The sequence below is a fragment of the Perognathus longimembris genome, chromosome 2 (genome assembly GCF_023159225.1).
Source record: "Perognathus longimembris pacificus isolate PPM17 chromosome 2, ASM2315922v1, whole genome shotgun sequence".
Lineage (NCBI taxonomy): Eukaryota > Metazoa > Chordata > Mammalia > Rodentia > Heteromyidae > Perognathus > Perognathus longimembris.
Window position 1 is genome coordinate 32,244,385 of NC_063162.1, and position 21,801 is coordinate 32,266,185.

A 21,801-nucleotide genomic window follows, 5' to 3' on the forward strand; every position below is an offset into this window, starting at 1 on the left:
TTTTAGTAGCTAATCACTATCCTGTTGATTTGTTTTTGTTTTAATTCCCCCCCCCCCCCCGGGACATGGCACCTCTGAGTTTGTTTCTGTTAATTACATTATAAAACAAAATTAGAACATATAGGAGGCAACAACTTTATATAGAAAAAGACCACTTCTTTTGTAGTCCATGGGCTTTAAAGCAGAGAGAATTTTCTATTGCCACTTTGCATTATTTCAAATAACCCTCCTCTCCCCTCCTCAAGCACTGAAAGTATGGAGTAGGAGTACAGTCATTTGAACAACTAATGAAGCCTAGGTTCAGTCATCATTTGGGAACTGTGGGCCCCAGGAACTGGCCCTGGAAGAGCCCTGGTGGAGAAGCAAGAAAGCAACTCCCATACAAGTCTTCCAAGTTAGGGCAAATAGCTTGGAGGGCCAAGATCTGAGTCCCCACCTTCCCCATCTGCTCTTGAGTGGGGTAATGGTGCAGGGGTCAAACTGTCTAGTTTGTAGATAAGAGCACCACTTACCCATCGACCTCTTCTCTGCACAGGCACAGGCCTGGGGAGAACTCAATGCTGAGCTCCTCGCAGGTTACCTTCCTCAGCCTGTGCTGTCATGCATAGATCAGCGAACATCAACAGGGCATCTGGGAAATGGTAACTGGAAACAGTTTCTGGGAGTTAAAGGAATGAGGCTAGAGAACTGCTCATGGCAGTGTGAAAAAGTCCTGACTCTAGAAGCAAGTAAAAATAATGCTTCAGTAAGGCTAGTAAAGAACAGAGGGTGCCAGAATTCTTCATGCCTTTGTTTCCAGAGAGAAGTCCTCCAGAGGTAAGCAGAAAGCCTTTCCCTGACAGCATCTGAAGGCTGAAAGATAACAGGAATAGAGAAAGGCAAATTTAAGAAACCTTTTTCTCACTTCAGTTACCCTTTGGAGTGAGTGGGTAGTCACATTTTTCTCTCATGTCAGTTCTGGGCTGCATGGTGATGAAGAACACAAGGAGCTTTTGGAAAGCCTGATCTCAGGAATCATTGAGTCAGTAGGCTCTAGGAGTATAGTATGTGATAGGAGGAGCAGGATGTAACCATAGGCTGAGCCTTTCTTGTACTTGTTAGAAACGAACAGCCATCAGAAGTACAGGTCAAGAAATTTTTTTTTGTAATTTATTAATTATAATTTTTTTGACAAGGTGTGCAAAAAGGGTACAGTTACATAGTAGGGCAGTGTGTACATTTCTTGTGATATCTTACACTCTGTTTTTCTTTCCCTTCCCTAGGTCAGGTAGACATATATACAATACACAATGTACCAAGAACATATACAGTAGCCACGTGGCCTACGCCGAAGAAAATTCGCCTAGGGCTTTAAATGTAATGTCGACAATAGACAATATGTCGACAGTCTTACATGAACGTACATACATAGCTTTTGAGCTATTGTGATCCACTGAGTGGTCAAGTTTTGACCTTTATATGTTGAGTAGTTGTTTGGTTTTAGTTACATAATGTAAGGTCGCTGACCCAAACCTGTGGGAAATAACATTTGACAAGAAGATTTTGGTTTCATAGACCTGGTCTCTACTTTCTCCTCCTCCCCCCACCTTAACAGTCATATCAGGGAGATCATTCCCCTTTGTTTTCTGTGTTCTAGGCTTGTCTCGCCTCAACATTATTTGTTCAAGTTCTGACCATTTCCCTACAAATACCAATATTTCACCATTTCTAATCGCTATGTAATATTCCTTTGTGTAATATTCCTTTGGGTACCATATTTTTTAGATCCATTCATCTGTGGAGGGGCATCTGGGTTGTTTCCATATTTTGGCTATTGTGAATTGTGCAGCGATAAACATGGAAGTGCAGATGTCTTTTTGATATCTTGGGAACTGTTGTTCAGGATGCCTAGGAGTGGTATGGCTGGGTCATAGGGTAGGTCTATGTTGAGCTTTTTGAGAAACCTCCATACTGTTATCCAAAGTGGTTGTACTAATTTGCACTCCCACCAACAATGGAGGAGGGCTCCTCTTTCCCCACAGCCCCTCCAGCATTTGTTGTTGCCTGAGTTCAGAGTATAGGCCATTCTACCTGGAGTGAGGTGGTGTCTCATTTCCTTTACTGCCAGGGATGCTGAACATTTCCTCATATGTTTCTTTGCCATTTTTTTTTTTTTTTTTTTTTTTTTGGCCAGTCCTGGGCCTTGGACTCAGGGCCTGAGCACTGTCCCTGGCTTCTTTTTGCTCAAGGCTAGCACTCTGCCACTTGAGCCACAGCGCCACTTCTGGCCGTTTTCTGTATATGTGGTGCTGGGGAATCGAACCTAGGGCCTCGTGTATCCGAGGCAGGCACTCTTGCCACTAGGCTATATCCCCAGCCCTCTTTGCCATTTTTAATCTCTTGTGAAGTCTCTCTTTAACTCCTTTGCCCATTTCCTAATTGGTTTATTGGGCTTGGAGGGGCTTAGTTTTTTGAGTTCTCTGTAGATGACAGATATTAGGCCTTTGTCTGTTGCTGTGCTGGTAAAGATCCTTTCCCATATGGTTGTCTGTCTTTCTAGTATGGTGGCTATGTCCTTAGCTGTGCAGAAACTTTTTAATTTGTAGTAGTCCCATTTGTCGAGTCTCTCCCCTATTTGTTGTGCCCCTGGGACTATATTCAGGAAGTTCCTTCCTGTGCCTATAAGTTCTAGCGTCTTTCCTACTCTGTCCTTCAGTAGTTTCAAGGATTCAGGTCTGATATTGAGGTCCTTGATCCATTTTGAGTTGATCTTGGTGCATGGTGATAGGCTTGGGTCTACTTTGAGTTTTCTGCATATGGCTGCCCAGTTCTCCCAGCACCAGTAGTTGAAGAGGCTTTGTTTATTCCATGGTATGTTTTTAGCTCCTTTGTCAAATATCAGCTGACTGTAAGAGTGCGGTTTTATTTCTGGATCTTCAATTCTAATCCATTGGTCTTCAGGTCTGTTTTTATACCAATACCAGGCTGTTTTTGTTATGATGGCTCTATAGTAGAGCTTGAAGTCTGGTATTGTGATACCTCCTGCACTGCTTTTTTGCCTAGAATTGCTTTGGCTATTCTAGGTCTTTTGCTGTTCCATATGAATTTATGGGTTGCTTTCTCTATTTCAGTGAAGAATGTAGCTGGGATTTTGATGGGGATTGCATTGAATTTGTATAACAATTTGGGCAATATGGCCATTTTCACTATATTGATTCTGCCTACCCATGAGCATGGGAGGTCTTTCCATCTCCTTGTGTCTTCTTTGATTTCCCTTATTAGATTTTTGTAGTTTTCATTGAATAGGTCCATCACATCCTTGGTTAGGTTGATCCCTAGGTACTTTATTCTTTTTTTGGCTACTGTAAATGGAATTATTTCCATAATTTCCTTTTCTGCTTGTACCTTGCTGGTGTACAGAAAAGCTGCCGACTTTTGTGGATTGATTTTGTATCCTGCTACTTTGCCAAAATGGTTTATTAGGTGTAGGAGTTTGGGGACTGAGTTTTTTCGGTCCTTCAGATATAAGATCATATCGTCTGCGACTAGGGATAGCTTGATTTCTTCCTTGCCAATGTGGATCCCTTTGATGTCCTCCTATTGCCTTATTGCTATGGCTAGGGATTCCAGGACTATGTTGAAAAGAAGTGGGGAGAGTAAGTATCCTTGTCTTGTTTAGGGGGAATGGTTTGAGTTTCTCCCCATTTAATACGATATTAGCAGTTGGTCTGTTGTATATGGCTTTTATTGTTTTGAGGAATGTTCCATCCATTCCTGTTCTCTCCAGAGCTTTTAATAAGTATGGATGTTGTATTTTGTCAAAGGCTTTTTGGGGATCGACTGAGATAACAATGTGTTTCTTGAGTTTAGTTTTGTTTATGTGGTAAATTACATTGATTGATTTACGGATGTTGAACCATCCTTGTGACTGTGGGATGAAGCCTACTTGGTCATGATGTATAATTTTCTAGATCAGTTTCTGAATCCTATTAGCTAATATTTTATTGAGGAGCTTTGTGTCTGTGTTCATTGTGATATTGGTCTGTAGTTCTCTTTTTTTGTTGGGTCTTTGCCTGGTTTGGGGATGAGTATAATATTAGCTTCACAGAATGAGTTTGGGATTTCTCCCTCTGTTTCTATTTTGTGGAAGAGTTTGAGGAGTATTGGTATTAGCTCCTCACTAAAGGTTTTATAGAAATTGTTGGTGAATCCATCTGGGTCTGGGCTTTTCTTTGTTCGGAGGTTCTATTTTTTTCAAATTTTTATTATCAAACTGATGTACAGAGAGGTTACAGTTTCATATGTTAGGCATTGGATACATTTCTTGTACTGTTTGTTACCTTGTCCCTCATACCCTCCTCCCTCCTCCCCCTTTCCCTTTCCCCCCCTTGGGTGTTCAGTTCACTTACACCAAACAGTTTTGCAAGTATTGCTTTTGTAGTTGTTTGTCTTTTTTTACCCTGTGTCTCTCAATTTTGGTATTCCCTTTCAATTTCCTAGTTCTAATACCAGTATACATGGTTTCCAATATACTCAGATAAGATTACAGAGATAGTATAGGTACAACCACAGGAAGGTGATACAAGAACATCATCAATAATAGAAGCTACAGATACAGATGGGACGTTGAAAGTAGTTACAACTGTGATATAACAATCATTTCCATAAAATGGAGTTCATTTCACTTAGCATCATCTTATGTGTTCATAAGGGTATAGCTATTGGGCTCTTGTGATGCTCTGCTATGACTTGCCTAAACTTGTACTAATTATTCCCAATAAGTGAGACCATAGAGTCCATGTTTCTTTGGGTCTGGCTCACTTCACTTAGTATAATTTTTTCCAAGTCCTTCCATTTCCTTACAAATGGGGCAATGTCATTCTTTCTGATAGAGGCATAAAATTCCATTGTGTATATGTACCACATTTTCTTGATCCATTCGTCTACTGAGGGGCATCTGGGTTGGTTCCAGATTCTCGCTATGACAAATTGTGCTGCGATGAACATTGTTGTGCTGGTGGCATTACTGTGATTTTGTTTGTGGTCTTTTGGATAGATACCCAAAAGTGGGGCTGCTGGGTCATAGGGGAGTTCTATATTTAGCCTTCTGAGGAATCTCCATACTGCTTGCCAGAGTGGCTGAGCCAGTTTACATTCCCACCAACAATGAAGTAGGGTTCCCTTTTGGCCACATCCCCTCCAACAATTGTTATTGTTAGTTTTCTTGATATATGACATTCTTACTGGGGTAAGATGGAATCTCAATGTTGTTTTGATTTGCATTTCTTTTATGGCCAGTGATGTAGAGCACTTTTTCATATGTCTCTTGGCCATTCTCATTTCCTCATCAGAGAAGTCTCTTTCTAAGTCTTTAGCCCACTTGATGAGGGGGCTATTGGTTCTTTGCGGTTTTGTTTTGGAAGAAGGTAATATTTTTAGTTCTGCATACATTTTAGATATGAGGCTTTTGTCCGTTGAATGGCCGGTAAAGATCTCCCACTCTGTGGGCTTTCTGTTTATCTTGCGAGCTATGTCCTTTGCTGTGCAGAAGCTCTGCAGTTTGATGCAGTCCCATTTGTTGTTGGGAGGTTCTTGATTACCCCCTGTATCTCGCTGTAAGTTATTGGTTTATTTAGTTGATTTATTTCTTCTTGGTTCAGTTTGGGCAGTTTATACTTCCCTAAGAATTGATCCATTTCTGTAAAATTATTGTTTTTTACTGTGTGGATTGCTCTGGGGCCAGTGTTGTTGTTGAGGGGTGGCCCACCCACCTATGCAAAATGTGCCTATCTGAGTGGGCGCTGTCGCTGGGAGGCTCTTCCCTCCTGCATGGGGAGCGCCTATCAGAGCGGGTGCTGCCTCTGGGGGGCCCTGCCCACCTGTGCGGAGTGCGCCTACCAGAGCGGGTGTTGTAGTTTGCCTGCTTGTGCGCTCCCGCGGAGGGTTGGGCGAGAGATCCTCCTGCTGAAGGGCTAGCACGCTGGCCCACGCTGGCCCTCGGGGGGGCGGGGGGAGCATATGTGTGCACTCTAGTGCTTGCTTTGGGGACATGCTGCCCCGAGTTGTTGGAATGTGCTTGTGCCCTCACGCGAGTTTGCTGTGGGGGGCAGTATGTGTGAGCCCCAGCAGGGTCAAGTGTCTGGGCGTGGGTTGGTGCCCACAGACTCTGTGCCTCAGCTGTGAGGGGGGCGTGTGTTTGAGCCCCGGTGTCCCTGCTGGCCTGGTATTAAACACCAGTGAGCCTGTGACTGTTGTTCAAAAAGTCCTCAAGGACCAGGCGCCTTAGGTGGGGCTTCCAATGCCTACCAGTCTCTGGGCCCCTGTTGGGGAGGGGGCGAGGCTGGTGTGGCCCGGTTCAGGCTCCTCTGCTGCCTTGGCACTGCTCTGCCCCTGCTAGCTCCTATGTCCTCCCAGAGTCTGAAGGGACCTTTTGCTGCCTGATTTGGGGCTCCTTTATTCCCTCGGGGTAGGGATGGGGAGGGAGGGAGCTCTAGCTTCTTTGTAGGGTTTGGGTCTCTGCTAGAGCTGGTCTCCCGTTTGGGGGCAGGGTTAATGGGGAACTTACTGGTCCTGGATTGTGTGTCTGTCCCACACTGCTGTGGGCTTTTCGGGGGTGGGGTGCTGGGGTGTGGCAATCGGTCATTTGGTGGTGGCGGCCCCGGCTCTCCCCTTCTGTGCTGCCCAGTTCCCCTGCTGCTTACGTCTGATTCCAGCTGTTCAATCCCGCGGCTCCGGTCCCTCTCTGCCACCATCTTTCTCGGTCGGTCTGCACTCTATCTGGGGTCTGTGGAGCTTCTGCTGACTGGACTCTGCACTCCTGGCGTGACTTTTCAGCTGTTGGTTTGCTGGCGCCTGGTTCCCTTTCCCAACCTGGCCCAGTTCAGGCCAGGGTTGGCTGGTGGGGGGTGTACCTCGGAGATTTTCCGGTTCTGTGCAGGTTATAGGCTCTTCTTTTTTTTTGTTCTTTTTCATTTCCTGTGTTTCTCTGTTGCTTCTGGTTGTTGGGTTTGCTGGATTCTTGATGGGGTGTTGGGTGCTGGAGTTCCCAGCTCGCTATTCACTTGGAGTGAGTTGGGGTGCCTCCCTACTGTGGTGGCGCCATCTTCCCTCTCCCAGGTCAAGAAATTTTTAAGGGAGAAAAAGTACCTACGTAAACCTAGGAAAGACTGTTAAAGGTTCACTTATTAAAAATTATTTTATAGCAATAGAAAAGAGAATCCTTTATAATAGAAGAGGATAAAATAGGCCATTTTAGTTAGAGGCTCAAGCTAGGATTTCCTAAAATGCTTTTCTAGTGCTATATATTAAAAAAGAAAAAAAATCAGATGGGCACCTGTGGCTCACATTTATAATCCTAGCTACTCAGGAGGCTGAGATCTGAGGATCATGCTTCCAAAACAGCCTGAGCAGCAAAGCCTGTGAGACTTCAATTTACTACCAGAAAACTAGAAGTGGCTCAGAGTGGACAGTGCTAGCCTTGAGGAAGAAAGCTCAGGTATAGCATCAGACCAAATTTAAGCCCATGACCTACAGAAGAAGAAGAAAACAAAACAAAACAGATAAACTATTTAAGGGGCTGAGAATTGGGCTAAAGTCAAAGATGTGAGCATCAGTGTCTTAGATCTAAATTAGTACAAGTATACTTTTGAGTTGAACAAATCTATTTTTTTGGTAGCAAAAATAAGATTCTTGGTTCATGGGGCATGACAGAAAAGGATACCTCTGTCTCCCCATCTCTGCCTAGGATGAGGATTCTCATTTGCTGCCTCATGCTGTATTTGATCAAAGACCTTTTCTGTAGAGACAATTTGTCCTTCATTCTTTTCCTTGGCTGTATTACATTTGTTAACTTGAAGATGTTGAACCATCCTTGCATTCCTAGGATGAAACCAATTTGATCATGGTATTCTGTCTTTTTAATGTATTGTTGAATTCAATTTGCAAGGGTTTATCAAGAATTTGTGCATCTATGTTCATCAAGGACATTAGTCTACAATTTTGTTTTGTCATCAGGGTGATACAGGGTTCGTGGAATGAATTTGGTAGCATGACTTCCCTTTCTATATTTTATGGAATAATTTGAGGAGCCATGGTACTAATTCTGTGAAGGTCTGGTAGAATTCAGTAGTTAATCTGTCCCATGCTGGGCTTTCCTTTGTTGAAAGACTATTACTGCTTCAATTTCATAGTGACTTATAGATATATTTTGGTGTTCTGTTTCAGTCCAGTTCTGGTAGGCAATATGCATCTAGAAATTTGTTCATTTTTTTCTAAATTTTTTTTGGTACAATGTAACTTTTCAAAGTATTAATGATCTTCAGAATTTCCTTGTTTTTTGTGATACAATAATTTTTTCATCTCCAATCTTATTCATTTTGATTTTTTTTTTGCTTTCTTTTAGTTAGTTTGGGTAAGAATTGGATCGTTTTGCTTATCTTTTCAAAGAACAAACTTAGTTCATCAATTCTTTTTTTTTTGTTGTTTTTGGTCAGTATGAGGTCTTGCACACAAGCCTAGTGCTTTTGCTTGGCTTGCTTGCTCACAGCAGGTACTTTACCATTTGATCCATGCCTGTAGTCTAGCATTGCATTTTGCTACTTGGAATGTCGTCTCAGACCTTTTCTATTCTAGGTTGAAGCTTTAATTGGATGGAGGTACTAAATTTTAGCCAAACTCCTACCAACTATGTAGCATGTGTTGGTATTTGAGGTGGGAGGGGTTTGGGTTGCAGCTTTGGATTTGTGGTACCATTCCAAAGAGATTCTGGGATCTAATTCTGGAGAATGCATAGGATATCTGACCCCTCTCCTGACAACCAGGTGCAGAAGGATTGCCTAGATTAGCACTTTGTTTTTATACTTGTGTCTCTACCTTCATTGTGTTCCTGATGGCTGAATCATGACAATTCTCTTTTTCCCTGCAAATTCTCCCCACTTAGGTTAGGCACATACTTTCCAATACACTGTATCCGCACCCCAGGTCCCACCCCTATGATTAAGAACTGCCTGGCAAGGCTCTCTGCTGATCTCTGGAGGGCTTATTTTTCTCTAGAAGCAAGTGAAATTTGCTAGCTTCAACAGAAGTATTATTTTCACTTCTTTCTAGATTCAGATTAAAGTATACATATACCTTGCCAGGACTTTTTCCACACTGTCCTGAAAAGTTTGATGTGCTTCCTAGCACTGCTTACACCATCATGTCTTCATATACACACACACACTGCCTACTTTGTCCTTTAATTGGCAGTGGAGCCAAGTCCTAGGGACCAAATGGGAGTGCCTACAAATTGTAGCTTTGCATTGATCATTTATTACACTGGCTGTATTTGAGGTGAGGATCATTACATGAAGCCTTCAGGACTGACATAAACCCTATTCAAGGATAAACAAGCTGCATGTTTAAGGGGACAACCCAGTCACCTCTGAAAAGATCCATGTCAGTGCCTGACTGAGACCACAGGTCACTGACACCCGAGGTACAAGTTAGAAATGACATGAGCCAGGGAAAACAGTCTCTTCAGAGAGTTGTTGCTGCTGTCTGTAAGTCAGAAAGCCCTCAACAGTCATGGGATTGGCCCACACCTGGTGTCACAAGACATCATAGACAGGCTTGGTTCTGAAAATTTTTATTAAGAACAAGTATCAGTTGTACACAGAAACAGTCATTTGCACTAGGTGTAGTTAAGTCTTTACAGATCAAAATACATTTGATAAGGCACTACCATCCAGTTACATGTTTTCAATAAATACGCTTCTTTAAAAAAAAGACCTCTGATTAAATGTGTACAGGCACTATACTATTAAAAGACAAACTTTGCTGTGGCCATTGCATGTAATTTACTCTCAAAAGACTTTGTATTGATTAGCATTTAAAAAATGATTATGAAAAAAAGTCACAGTTTTCTCTTTCCAGTTTAGGTCGCTGCAATAGAGACCTAGGTATAAAAAGTGCTATTCATATATTCCTTATCAACAATGAATTATAAAGTACAAAAGAGTTCTCCCAGGAAACAAAGCAATCAGAGGATGTCTCAAAACAGCTTGAGTCTTTGGTAATGTTTGTTATTTCAACTGTGGGAACATGGAGGAGTTTGGGAAACACTTGGGGTTTCTTAATGCTTTTAGGCCTTTCCAAGAATGGTGCTTGCTTTTTTTTTGTGTGTGTGCCAGTCCTGGGACCTGAACTTAGCCTGGGTGCGCTCTCGCTCTCTCTCTCTCTCTCTCTCTCTCTCTCTCTCTCTCTCTCTCTCTCTCTCTCTCTCTCTCTCTCTCTCCCCTCAAGGCTAGTGCTCTGCCACTTGAGCCTTGTAGCTCCACTCTCACTTTTTTGCTGGTTAATTGGAGGTAAGAGTCTTATGGACTTTTTCTTGTCTGGAAACCATGATCCTCACTCAGCCTCTTGAGTTCTGCTGGGATTGCAGGAGTCAACCACCAGTGCTTGGCAAATATTCTGCTTTTTAATTTTTTAATAACTCCCCCCACTCCTGATCTAGTTTTGTTAAGCAGTTGAGGGAAATCAGAACCAGTTCTTGTGTTGTTTGGTCTGGGAGTTGAGCAGCTTGGACACCTCAGTGCTGCCAGTACTTGCAAATCCTAAATTTGTATTTGTTACATTGTTTCTGTTTGTTCACCACTGAGAAGAAAGAATTGCATTCCATATGATCTGTGGTCCTTTGGTCCTTTCCAGTTTTTGTGCCTGGCTACTTGGGTGGTGTGACTCTCTTGTGGTTGGAGTGCCTGCTGCTGCAGTCAGCCCCAGCCTCTGTAGGACACAATGACCACAGCAAAGGAGGAAAAATGACTTTCCATGATATGGCCAAATCCTTTCAGCAAAGCACCCTATACTATTAAAAGTTGCCATTTAAATAGAGTTACTATTTGCAGAAGGCCATTAAGACTTCTCTTACTGTTAGATTAACTTTTGTGGCAAAAGTAGGTTGCATAGATTAAATTCACATCATATAATTGATTTCTCTAGTCAGGTCTTCAACACTTAGGATGTTGAGAAGTAAGGCTATATACAATCATGAAGTAAAAGATTAGCAAGAATCTAGACATAACCCATATCTCATTTAGTTGGTGGGGGCTGTTTATATGTGTTACTACTGGAAGATGATATTAGGATTGAAGGTTGGCAAGATTAAGCTGCCAAATATGATCTACTTTCTGGCAAATAACTAGACATGAGGTTAAGATTTGAAGAAATCTGGGATTTACCTGCTTAAATGCAGTACAGAGACAGCTAATTTCTTTCTGAAATGCATAGTAATATTGCTTTTTCCTGCTAGCATTTAGCCTTCAGTTTGACGTTAATATATATAATGAAGTTGGTTTTAAATTGTAGGGACAAATTAAATTTTCAGCTCATTACAAAATATCATTTTAAAATCAGACATTGAGACACAATTGGATAGAAAGCATCTAAGATTCACAAAAATAGAAAGGTAATAGTCAAGGAGCACTTCAGGAAGAGACTCCTAGAGCCAGAGGGCACCTAGTTGATCTTTTCCAGAGACTTGTAGTAATCTGTCAGGACCTTCCATGCCTTGGGGGCCATGAAACCATCTGGAGGATTTTCTCCTTCCCTGGCGAGCTTCCTCATGCGGGTTCCTGAGATGAAGTCAAAGTCTTCATGCCTGTCACAGTACAGCAACACAACTCAGTACAGGTAATAACATCTACCTTAAAGATTCTTGGAGTTAGGTGATGGGATTTAGATCCATGTTTTTTTATTCTTTCTGTAAAATGCTGCATCTTTGAAAATGGGCAATATTCTAACTATTCAGCAATTGTTGGGAGAAAGGAAAATAACAAGTAGCCACAGTTTTCTGTGCACGTGTTCTTTCATGGAAAGTGTCTTGAGTCCAGAGACTGTCCTCTGTTTTCTTTACTACTTTCTGTGAGCTCTCAGCATGGAGATTTGATTTCATCATAAACACCCATTGCAATCTCTTTATGTATTACTTTTTTATGAGCCATGCTATTTTTTTTTGGGGGGGGGGGGACAGTTATGGGGCCTGAACTCAGGACTTGGGCACTGTCCTTGAGCTTTTTCACTCAAGGCTAGCACTCTACCATTTGTGGTTTTCTGGTGGTTAAATGGAGATAAGAATCTCACCGAAGAGCTGGGAATGTGGCTTAGTGGTACAGTGCTCACCCAGCATGCATGAAGCCCTGGGTTCAATTCCTTAGTACCACATAAACAGGAAAAGCTGGAAGTGGTGCTCTGGCTCAAGTGGCAGAGGATAAAAAACAAAACAAAACAAAACACAACAAAAGATCTCACTGAGTTTCCTGCCTTTGAATCTTGATCTTCAGATCTCAGCCAACTGAGTAGGTAGGATTACCAGCCTGAGCCACCAGTACCCAGCTGAGCTATGCTATTCTCTTTGTTACATTCTGTAGTATGTTAGACACTCAGTGCATGCTCAAGACATATGTTGAAAGAGCACAGTGTGTGTGTGTGTGTGTGTGTGTGTGTGTGTGTGTGTGTGTGTATAATGTTAAGAGATGAACTCTATGACTTTGCATATCTAGGGGTATGCTTTACTGAACTAAGCTATACTCAGCCCCAATAGAAGTGTTTATGGATTCATCTACTATATACAAGGACTGTTCTACAATCTCACAAGACATAAAATGTGTAAAATAAGGTCTTGACTCAAGGGACTCAACTGGGAGCATGCAGAAATGCAATGGAGAGTTTTCCAAAGGGTCAACAATTTTCTCCTCATTAACCATTTGTCAAGATGTCGATTACATAATTTTCCTCTATAAACCTACCTTGCTGGATCATAGAAGTCCATAGCTTTTTTGGTTTTATTGTAGGCAGCCACTCGGAATGGAATGATTTCCACAGAGGTGAGACCAGGAGCCATGCTCAAGACCTTGCCTCCATGGGTGGCTTCATACAGGTCTTTCTTGGTCTCAGGGTGAGGCATTCCTGCAGGATCCCTGCCAACGATGTAGAAATTGGCCCCTGCAATCATCCGACACCTACAGTGCCACTGGACCTAGGAAACAAATAAGAAGCATGACAGTCACTGCAGGCCAAGTCCAGGTGTATTATGGAGATTTCATAATTCTGCTTTCAAAGTAATTGAGTGACATAGGTCAACTAAAAAGTTGCAAGAAAGTGAGTCCTTAGACTTTGTGCTGTTTCCTTCTGGTTATATTGAGTCACACAGGAGCTTTAATGATATGAATTATCAAATCCTTGTCTTAGAACTGGAGGTTGAATTTCCTCATTCTTTTTTCCAAACAGGCTAGCAGGCCAGGAACAGTGAGATTACTGTTTCCCAGAGCTATATGGATTTCCTTTCCAGTCCTTTCCCATTCAACTAAACTATATTTAAGAAAAAGTATAAGCCCTAACATTTCATTATCCAGCTGCTAGTAATGAGCTAATTTACCTTTGAGCTCAAAGCAACACTTGCCCTTTTAAATTCAGACAGAAATACAAAGTGAAGGACAGGAGAGCTAAGGATCTCGAACTTTGATATGATTGAAGGGAATTCATTAACTCAGTTGGGGCCTTCAGAAGGTCAGAGCATTTGAATTCACTGTGCTTTCTGCAAACACATTCAAATCCACTACACTGCAGAAGCGATGGGCAAAAGAAAAATCTGTCCCATAGCTCACTCTGTTATTATGAAGGGAGACCTTTATCTCTCAAAGACACCCTCTCCTACAAGGCTCACGACATGTGAATCACTAGGAGAAAGTGGGACTAGTGAATATTATGGTAGACCAACTTGCCCTATAACCTAGATAAGCTTCATTATCCACTTCATTCACATGCCAACCGCCTCAAAGCAATGTATAACAGATTTGATGTTAACATCTTTCTAAATGCAAAATAGAAACATTATTGAATTTGACAAAGAATATCAGACACTCCAGCTCTCTGTGCATGAGGAAAAAGGAGCCCAAATACTCATTTACTCTCGACTAATGTTTTCCCCTGTGCAGAGTCCCACCATCAAGCCCACCTCAGTTGGACCCGCGTATAACATGGGAGATGGGAAGATGGCGACAATGGTTGACTTGGGATCTAAGACCCCTTCCTCTAGCACAGCCGTGTGCTGCTTCATCCGCCAGTCCAGAGGTACATCGTCATCTTTGGTCCAGCCCCCAAGAGGGTGTAGCAGAAGGACTGGGTGCTTATAGCCCCTCTCCAGGAGCCGGCGGCGTGTGTCCTGCATCAACAGAGCATGGCCATTGTGGACAGGATTGCGCAGCTGGAATGCAAACACTGCATCTGAGAAAGAAAAGCAGACAGGCTGAAGTCAAAGAAGCTTTGTGTTTGTTGTTCCAAGAACAGAAAGGAAATAATGAAGTTATGTTTCCTGTTCATTCATTAAATCCACTTGCCTTTGATAATCAGCTGCAAAATCTATCTGTGTCTTTAAAGGTGTTAATCCAGTACCACCCGCAAAGCTGTGGCTCAGACACAGACAGGGTACAGTGGGAGGAAGCCATGAGGGAGAATGTGACCCAGGCATGAAGAGTTGTTGCCAGAATGTTTCCTGCAAACCAGGGCTTTGACAGTCCTCTTGTACCTTGCTCCAGTCTTTATAACTGGGACTTAAAAATATTTTTGGCTAAAAAGCACTGACTCCTTACTTGACTCCATAAGTTAACTAAAAGCAAAAGGAAAGCTTGGCATCTCTAGCTTCATTCTGCATCTGTCTTTGCTCTGAGTTATCCACCTTGCATTAAGTTTGACTCCAGGAAAGACTTATCTTTACAAGAGCAGAGAAGGCTGCCTTCAAAGAAAGGAACAGCAGAGCCGCCTCTAGTCAGACCGCCTACCCAGCAACAATAACTTGGTTATCTGGACCAAATTGATTCCCTTAAGTGATGACAGTTGTAAAATTTCCCTAAGACTAAGATATTGATCAACCAGACCATTCTTTATCCAGGACTGTCCAAGAATTATGCATATCTTTCATATCCTGTCCAAATTCTTTATTTGAACCAAAAGCTCACGTATGTACCTGGAAGATGGCTGAAGTGCTTACTTTGCCTTGTTTGTGGTGTGCCTGTGTCATACAATAAAGCTCTCTTCTCTGCCTTCGCCACTCCCTATGCCATCACTACTCCCCATCTGGCATGTTGGGTGAGTAGGCAGACCTGATATGTGGAATCTTGGTGTATGGGCCTGGCACCTACACTTCACAATGAGATGAATAATGATGGGAAGACTGTCCACAGCCATGCATGGAGCAACAATCTACAGATATAAAAACAATTCCAACCTCACTTCAAAGACATTGTCATGGGCTGGGAATATGGGCTAGTGGCAAGAGTGCTTGCCTCGTAAACATGAAGCCCTGAGTTCGATTTCCCCAGCACCACATCTATAGAAAATGACCAGAAGTGGCACTGTGACTCAAGTGGCAGAGTACTAGCCTTGAGCAAAAAGAAGCCAGGGACAGTGCTCAGGCCCTGAGTCCAAGGCCCAGGACTGGCCAAAAAAAAAAAAAAAAAAAAAAAAAGACATCATCATAACTACTTCACTTAGAAACAGACTTACAAAAGCTTTTTTTTTTTTGTCTCTGTAATGTAATTTAATCCACTGCAGAATACTTGGGAGATATTTAAAAATGTAAAACAGAATATGAAAAGCACAAATCTATTATTTTTCTCTTCAAAATGTATACAGGAAAAATTAAAATCTTCTCTCTCATCCAACTCCATCCCCAACAGGAAACTACTTGTCATGGGCAGTTTGGTGCCACTGGAATCATTTCTGATTCCATACAGAAATAACACTGGGGCTTTTAGGATTCTTTTGCTTTTAAAAGTATGATTGTACTATACTCATTTTTATGCAATTTTCTTTTTCACTCACTGACTATGTTTTAGGTTAACTTTGTGCATATTTTAAGTTGCTGCACAGTATTCCAGTATGTGAATACTTTTTTTGTTTTTGCCAGCACTTAAGATTGAGCTTAGGACCTCTTATGGGTTTGTCTGTTGCTCTACCACTTGAGCCAGATCTCCAGTCATTTTTGCTAGTTACACATGAAGTCTCCAAAAGAAAAGGACTCTTCCACCTAGGATGACCTTGAACCTTGATCCTCTACATCTCAGCTTCCTGCATAGCTAGGATTACAGGCATGAGCCACTGGCACCAAGTTCATTCAGATTTACACTTTCTATAACATACACACCAGTGGATGCATTAATTTTTTAATGCTTATACCTTACATCCTTAACTTTTTAATCAGAGAGTAGCAAGGAAAATCAACCAATTCACTAGAGCCAGCCTACATACCAGAATTCATTTCTTTACATTTCTGTTTAAGCTCCAGAGGTGTTAGGCGGTATTGGTCCAGCCCATCATTCCATCGTATTCTCTCAAAGACCTGAAGGTCTCCACCAACCAGCCAATCCCCACTTTCCATCACCATCTAGAAAGAACGTGATTAAAGTTGTTAATGATTAACGTTGCTTTCTCTGACAAAAGTCCTTCTTTTGGACCAATTTTGGGTTACTATTGAAGAACTGATCCTAGTTCTCTGAAGTTTCTAGCTTAGTATACTTTCTCAGACTTTTAGGTCTTGTAACTTCTTCATAATCCTAACAATTGCTGGGACTGCAATTCAGTGGTAGAGCTCAAGGCCTCAGGCTTACTTAATTATTAAGATTCCTCCTTCAGGTGCTTTTATTTAGATACACATATCTATCATATATAAATTTCCATATTAGAAAAAAATGTTTTAAATGGCTAGTTGATTTAAAACAATAAATCCATTACATGTTAATGTAGTAACATTTTTAGCAAAAAAATTCCTCCTCCACCTCTGGGGTTCAAGACCCCATCCCCCCACTTCACCCAGGGAGATGTTAAATCCCAAATTGTGAAAGAAACTCGGCTTTACTCCTCCCGCCCGCAGAAGGAGCAAAGTGTGTCTTTATGGACTACGCTAAGTTGAGGAAAGATGCCGAAACCTCCCCCGTCCCCCCTCACGTGTCCGGAGTAGACGCAGGACAGAGATTTCGGGGAGCCGGTTTGGATGGTCCACCAGTCTCAAAGAAGTTTAATCAGGGAGGGGTTTATAACAGTAATGGCGGCAGGAAGGGGAGGGACTAATTGAATATTAACGATTGGCTAAATGGGCTGTCCCTCAGGTGATGTCACAGAACTTCCTCTATGGGCGGAGACCACAGCCCCCCCAAGGACCGGGTTTCTGGGGACGCTGCCATGATGGCATGCACGTGCTCGCCCCCAGGGGCAGGGGCTTCTCTTTCCGGTTGAAGCCAGAAAGAGGTGGGACGGGCTAAAGCCAGCTGTCCCTCATAAAGGCACAGCCATCCCTGACACCCACCAAATAATAAATATGGTGTTAGTTTAATGTACTTGCAATTCATTTGAATGTCTGACTTAACAGAAGACAGCTGGTTCCTCATAACTTCTGTGTTTAATTGATGGCAATACATTACTTGGGCTAAATAAAGGAAGCCCAGGTAGCTGGAAAAAGGAGAAGGATTTTCAGTCTTCTGATATTATTGGATAATTTTTGATACTACACCATATGTAACAAGCTGTGGTTTCTATTTCTTTTTTTCCCTTTCACTCTCCCTCTCCTCTACTTTCTGTTGGTTGCTCCTGGAGCTTGAACTTTTGCTGGGTTTTGTTTCTATGGGTTTTTTTTTTCGGGGGGGGGGGGCTTACAGCTAGCACTCTACCACTTGAGCCATGCCTCCAGTGTCAACTTTTTGCTGGTTGGTTGGAGTTTTGAGGATTTGTCTGCCCATGCTGGCATGATCCTCAGATCTCAGCTTTCTGAGTAGCCTTGTTCTTTCTTTCTTGAGGCCTAAGCTGGCCTCAAACTTCAGGATTCTTCTTGCCTGAGACTTCCAAGTTATTGCACTATGTCTGGCTTCAAGGACTAGGGTTTTTGTTTTGTTTTGTTTTTTTTCAAGGTGAGTTACCCTTTGGAATTTGAAATCTTATCAATACATATTTCATATTGTACTAAAAATCCATTTTTCTTTGAATGAAATGTTTACTCATGAATGATTCTGTAGCATAATGGTCAACTAGAAAATGTTGATTCACCAAGTTTGTCTTTAAAAGCTGATATATTTTACTTTAGGATTTAAGCATATTAATATACATATTTATTCATGACACTCCTAGTCTCAGCAGATAATTGTAAGTGTTGTGAGGCTGACAAGCTGTGGTAAATACACATTTTCCTGCTTTCCCTTGAAGCCTCAAGGTTAATGATTGTGAGATAATTAATCATTTCAATTGTTTCCCTTGAATTGACAGCACAATTTTTCATTTCGAAAAAAGCTAGATGCCAAATATCCAAGGGTGACTCCTGGGAAACAACTGGTAGAAAGACACAGAGGTAGTAAGGGTGTATCCCCACTCATATCCAATGCTATGAGCAGATACTGGGTTTAAATGACCTTCCTCCAAAAGGACTAAGCAAGGGTTGGCCTAGAGTGGTATTTCTCAACAGAGGGTGACTGTACCTATCCTCTTGACATTTGCTGATATCTACAGACAATGTGGTTGCCTAACTGGAGTGGGAGGGGATGTGCTACCTCCAGCATCTAGCATGTAGAGGCCAAGGACGCTGCTACACATCCTACACGGCACACAACTGCCCTCACCATGAAGAAGTATCTTTGTGAGAGTAGCCCAAAGAATTAGCCCATGATGTCAATTGTGCTGAATCTGAGGAAACAGGTTTGGAAAGGGTAACTGCAGAAGATTTGTTTCTGTTTGCATGGCCCTTTTTCTAAACTCTGTGCCCCGTCAAATCCTTTAACAAGAATATTGTGAAGAGTTGGTTGCAGTGGTTCATGCCTGTAATCCTAGCTGATTAGTAGGATGAGAGCTGAGGATCATTGTTCAAAACCAGCCTGGGCAGGAAGGCTCTGAGACTCTTTATCTTCAATTAACAACCAAAAAAGCTGGAAGTGGAGCTGTGGCTCAAGTGGTAGATCACCACCCATGAGCAAAAGAAGCTCAGAGACAGCACCCAAGCTCTGAATTCAAGCCTCAGTATGAACATATGCACACACAAAAAATGATATTGCCTAATAACTGTACTGTAAGCAATGTTGCTCTCATTGCTTAGACCACCCATGAAATTTTGAATTGATACCAATTCCCTGAGCATGGAGTTACTCCTTCTGTACACTAGGGGGCAGCCATATACTCTATTGCTCTATATACTATACTGCTCTCTTGGATGAAGACAGACTTCAACTATTTCAATTACCATCAGACCTAAAAATATGGCTGTATTATTTACCATAGCTAAGAGATGGAACCAACTCAGATGAATGGATCAAGAAAATGTAATATATATACACAATGGAATTCTACACTTCTGTCAGAAAGAATGACATCACTTCATTTGTAAAGAAATGGAAAGACTTGGAAAAAATATTAAGTGAAGTAAGCCAGACTCAAAGAAATATAGGCTCCGTGGTTTCCCTCATTTGTAATAATTAGCACACATCTAGGATAGTCCTAGCAGAGGATCACAATAGCTCAATAGCTATGTATGTGTGACCATATAAAATGATGTTAATTGAAATGAACTCCAAGATATTGAAACAAGAGGGCTTTTTTGTTTTGTTCTATGTACTCTGTGGAGTACTTTAGGGAACAACACTTTGGGAACATTTTTGTTTCTAAAACATTATATTAATGTATTACTGTTTTAAGGTGTTAAACATACACACAGTTTTTCCCCCTATAAATCTTGTGTATTCTAGGTTTGCTAAATGAACCTTCAGCAGTCCAAGTGTAGTCAGTGTATGTGGACAGTGTATGTGGTTATATTATACACACCCCATTTCCTACCATTAGTTCACTGGACGTGTTTACAGAAGATACTGACAATATTGTCACTGTCAAAGACACACCATTACTCTCCCTGGCTTCTAAGAAACTGAATGTAACTGGTGACATGTATCACAAGACAGAAGAAAAGAAATAACCACTTTAAGAGCTTCCTGGGGGCTTTAGTGCAGGTCATGTGGATGTTGTATCTGAACAGAGAAGTATCAGAGGCAGGATAATGACAGACCATGCTTCTTCTGGTTAGTAGGAAAAGATAAGATCTTGAGCCTGCATGATTACAGGCAGGAAAGAAGGGATCAGTGAAGCTTGGCACTTAATAGCCAGCCCTCAAGCAGCCCTGCATCAATGTCCAGAAATCTCAACGACTGTTTATCATCCCCTGAGAAAAACAACCCGCTTTGGATGTGTGGAAGACTAGAGCCACTACTTCTCTTGAGGGCAGATAGCTGTGTCCATTTTTTTCTTTTAAAAAAATTATGTATATATATATATATATATATATTTCTCAGTATACACCTTAACTTTCACAGTGATGAAGAAAATTATCATTCTACTCTACATAGCTTATGAAGCCTATGAACTTTAACAATAAAATAATTTTCTCCATTTTGGATGACGTGTGCATTACTTTCCTTTTGTTTAGCAACATTTGTTCCCTTTTTCACTCATTCCTTGCTTCCCATTCCCACCCATGAATTGCTGAGCTCCCTTTCATCAGTGTCCAGTGTAGCTGATGGTCCCTTCTGCTATATTATTATTGTTGTTGTTGTTATTACTATTCTCTGTGTCCAATAAATTAAAAAGCTTCTTGGCTTGACTATTGACCTCATGTTTTGATTAAAAAGGCCCCAGAGGCCACCAACAGGGGCCATGAAAAAGTCCTTCCTATCTTGGAACATTTCACAACTAAAGAAAAACAAAACAAAGCCCTAATTTTCTCCAGGGTCAAGGGGCTGGAAGAGCTGCTAGGCTTATTTTGGTGTCCTTGCCTTTTGGGAGAGAGAAGACTAAAAGCCAGTATTCCTTGTCCATGTTCAGAGACTTCCAGGCCTCCATGGCTGCTGACAGTTGCTCCAGCTGGGGCATTGGAGGGGTAAAATCAGTAGAATATGTCTCTCTTCATTTCTACCCTTGTGCCCTTATCTTAGATGAGGAATGGTTTTTGCATACAATTCCAGCTTTTTAGTGGCTAGTCCTCAAGACACCTGGCCATTATCCTATCTGCAGTTAGAAGCTGCCAAAGGGTTAGGAGAGGTTTGATCTACTTTGCTTTTGGAGAGTACAGGCCTTAAGTAATCTTTACCACACGAGCACATTTTTTTCATTCTCGAAATTATCCACTGCTAAAAATTTACAGCCTTTCCTCTGGGAAGTCAGCTACTATCTGTGCTAAGTATCCTTTATTGCAGAAATGTCATTGACCCATTCACTGACAGCAGAGCACGAACTCTCAGTTCTTTTCCCAGCGTTGGGAATCTGTCCAACAATCTGTCCACAATCTGTCCAACCAAGACCAGCCCTCACACAGAAAGACGTTCTTCACCACTTTTCAAAATCTCCCAAGGCAAAAATATATCTTAGAAATTCAAGCCTTCCCTACTTGGGAGGCAGAGAATGGGAAGTTCATGGTTTGAGGCCTGCTTAGGTAATAAAGTTAGCAAGACCACTTCTCCAACCCATAGTTGGTGCAGTGGCAAGTGGCTGTCATCCTATCCTACATGGAAGGGTAAGAGGGAAAGGATCAAGGTGCCAGGCCCAAATGGGCACAAAAGTCCAAGAGACTCCATCTCCATGGAAGAGAAGCTAGACATAGTGGTCCCAATGACAATAGAAAGCCTATAGTGGGAAGCTTAGGCATGTGCCCCTCAATAAGGCAAGGCCTTACCCTAAAAATAACCAGTGAAAACCAGGACTGGAGGTGTGATCCAGTGTATCTACCAGCATAGCAAGTAGGAGGCCATGAGTCCCAACGTCAGACCCACC

The 21,801-nt window shown here is 41.9% G+C and overlaps 1 protein-coding gene across 1 annotated transcript in view; it reads right to left on the minus strand.

The window, feature by feature from the left end:
* Positions 1-10,378: 10,378 nt before the first annotated feature.
* Papss2 (3'-phosphoadenosine 5'-phosphosulfate synthase 2) overlaps positions 10,379-21,801 on the minus strand; it is a 71,755-nt gene continuing 60,332 nt past the window's right edge. The window contains exons 9-12 of the mRNA XM_048338754.1: positions 16,261-16,396; positions 13,970-14,238; positions 12,762-12,991; positions 10,379-11,614 (exon numbers count right to left, since the gene is read on the minus strand). Of these exons, the coding sequence (XP_048194711.1) occupies positions 11,473-11,614; positions 12,762-12,991; positions 13,970-14,238; positions 16,261-16,396 (777 nt within the window). The 3' untranslated portion in view covers positions 10,379-11,472. The remainder of the gene's footprint in view (positions 11,615-12,761; positions 12,992-13,969; positions 14,239-16,260; positions 16,397-21,801) is intronic.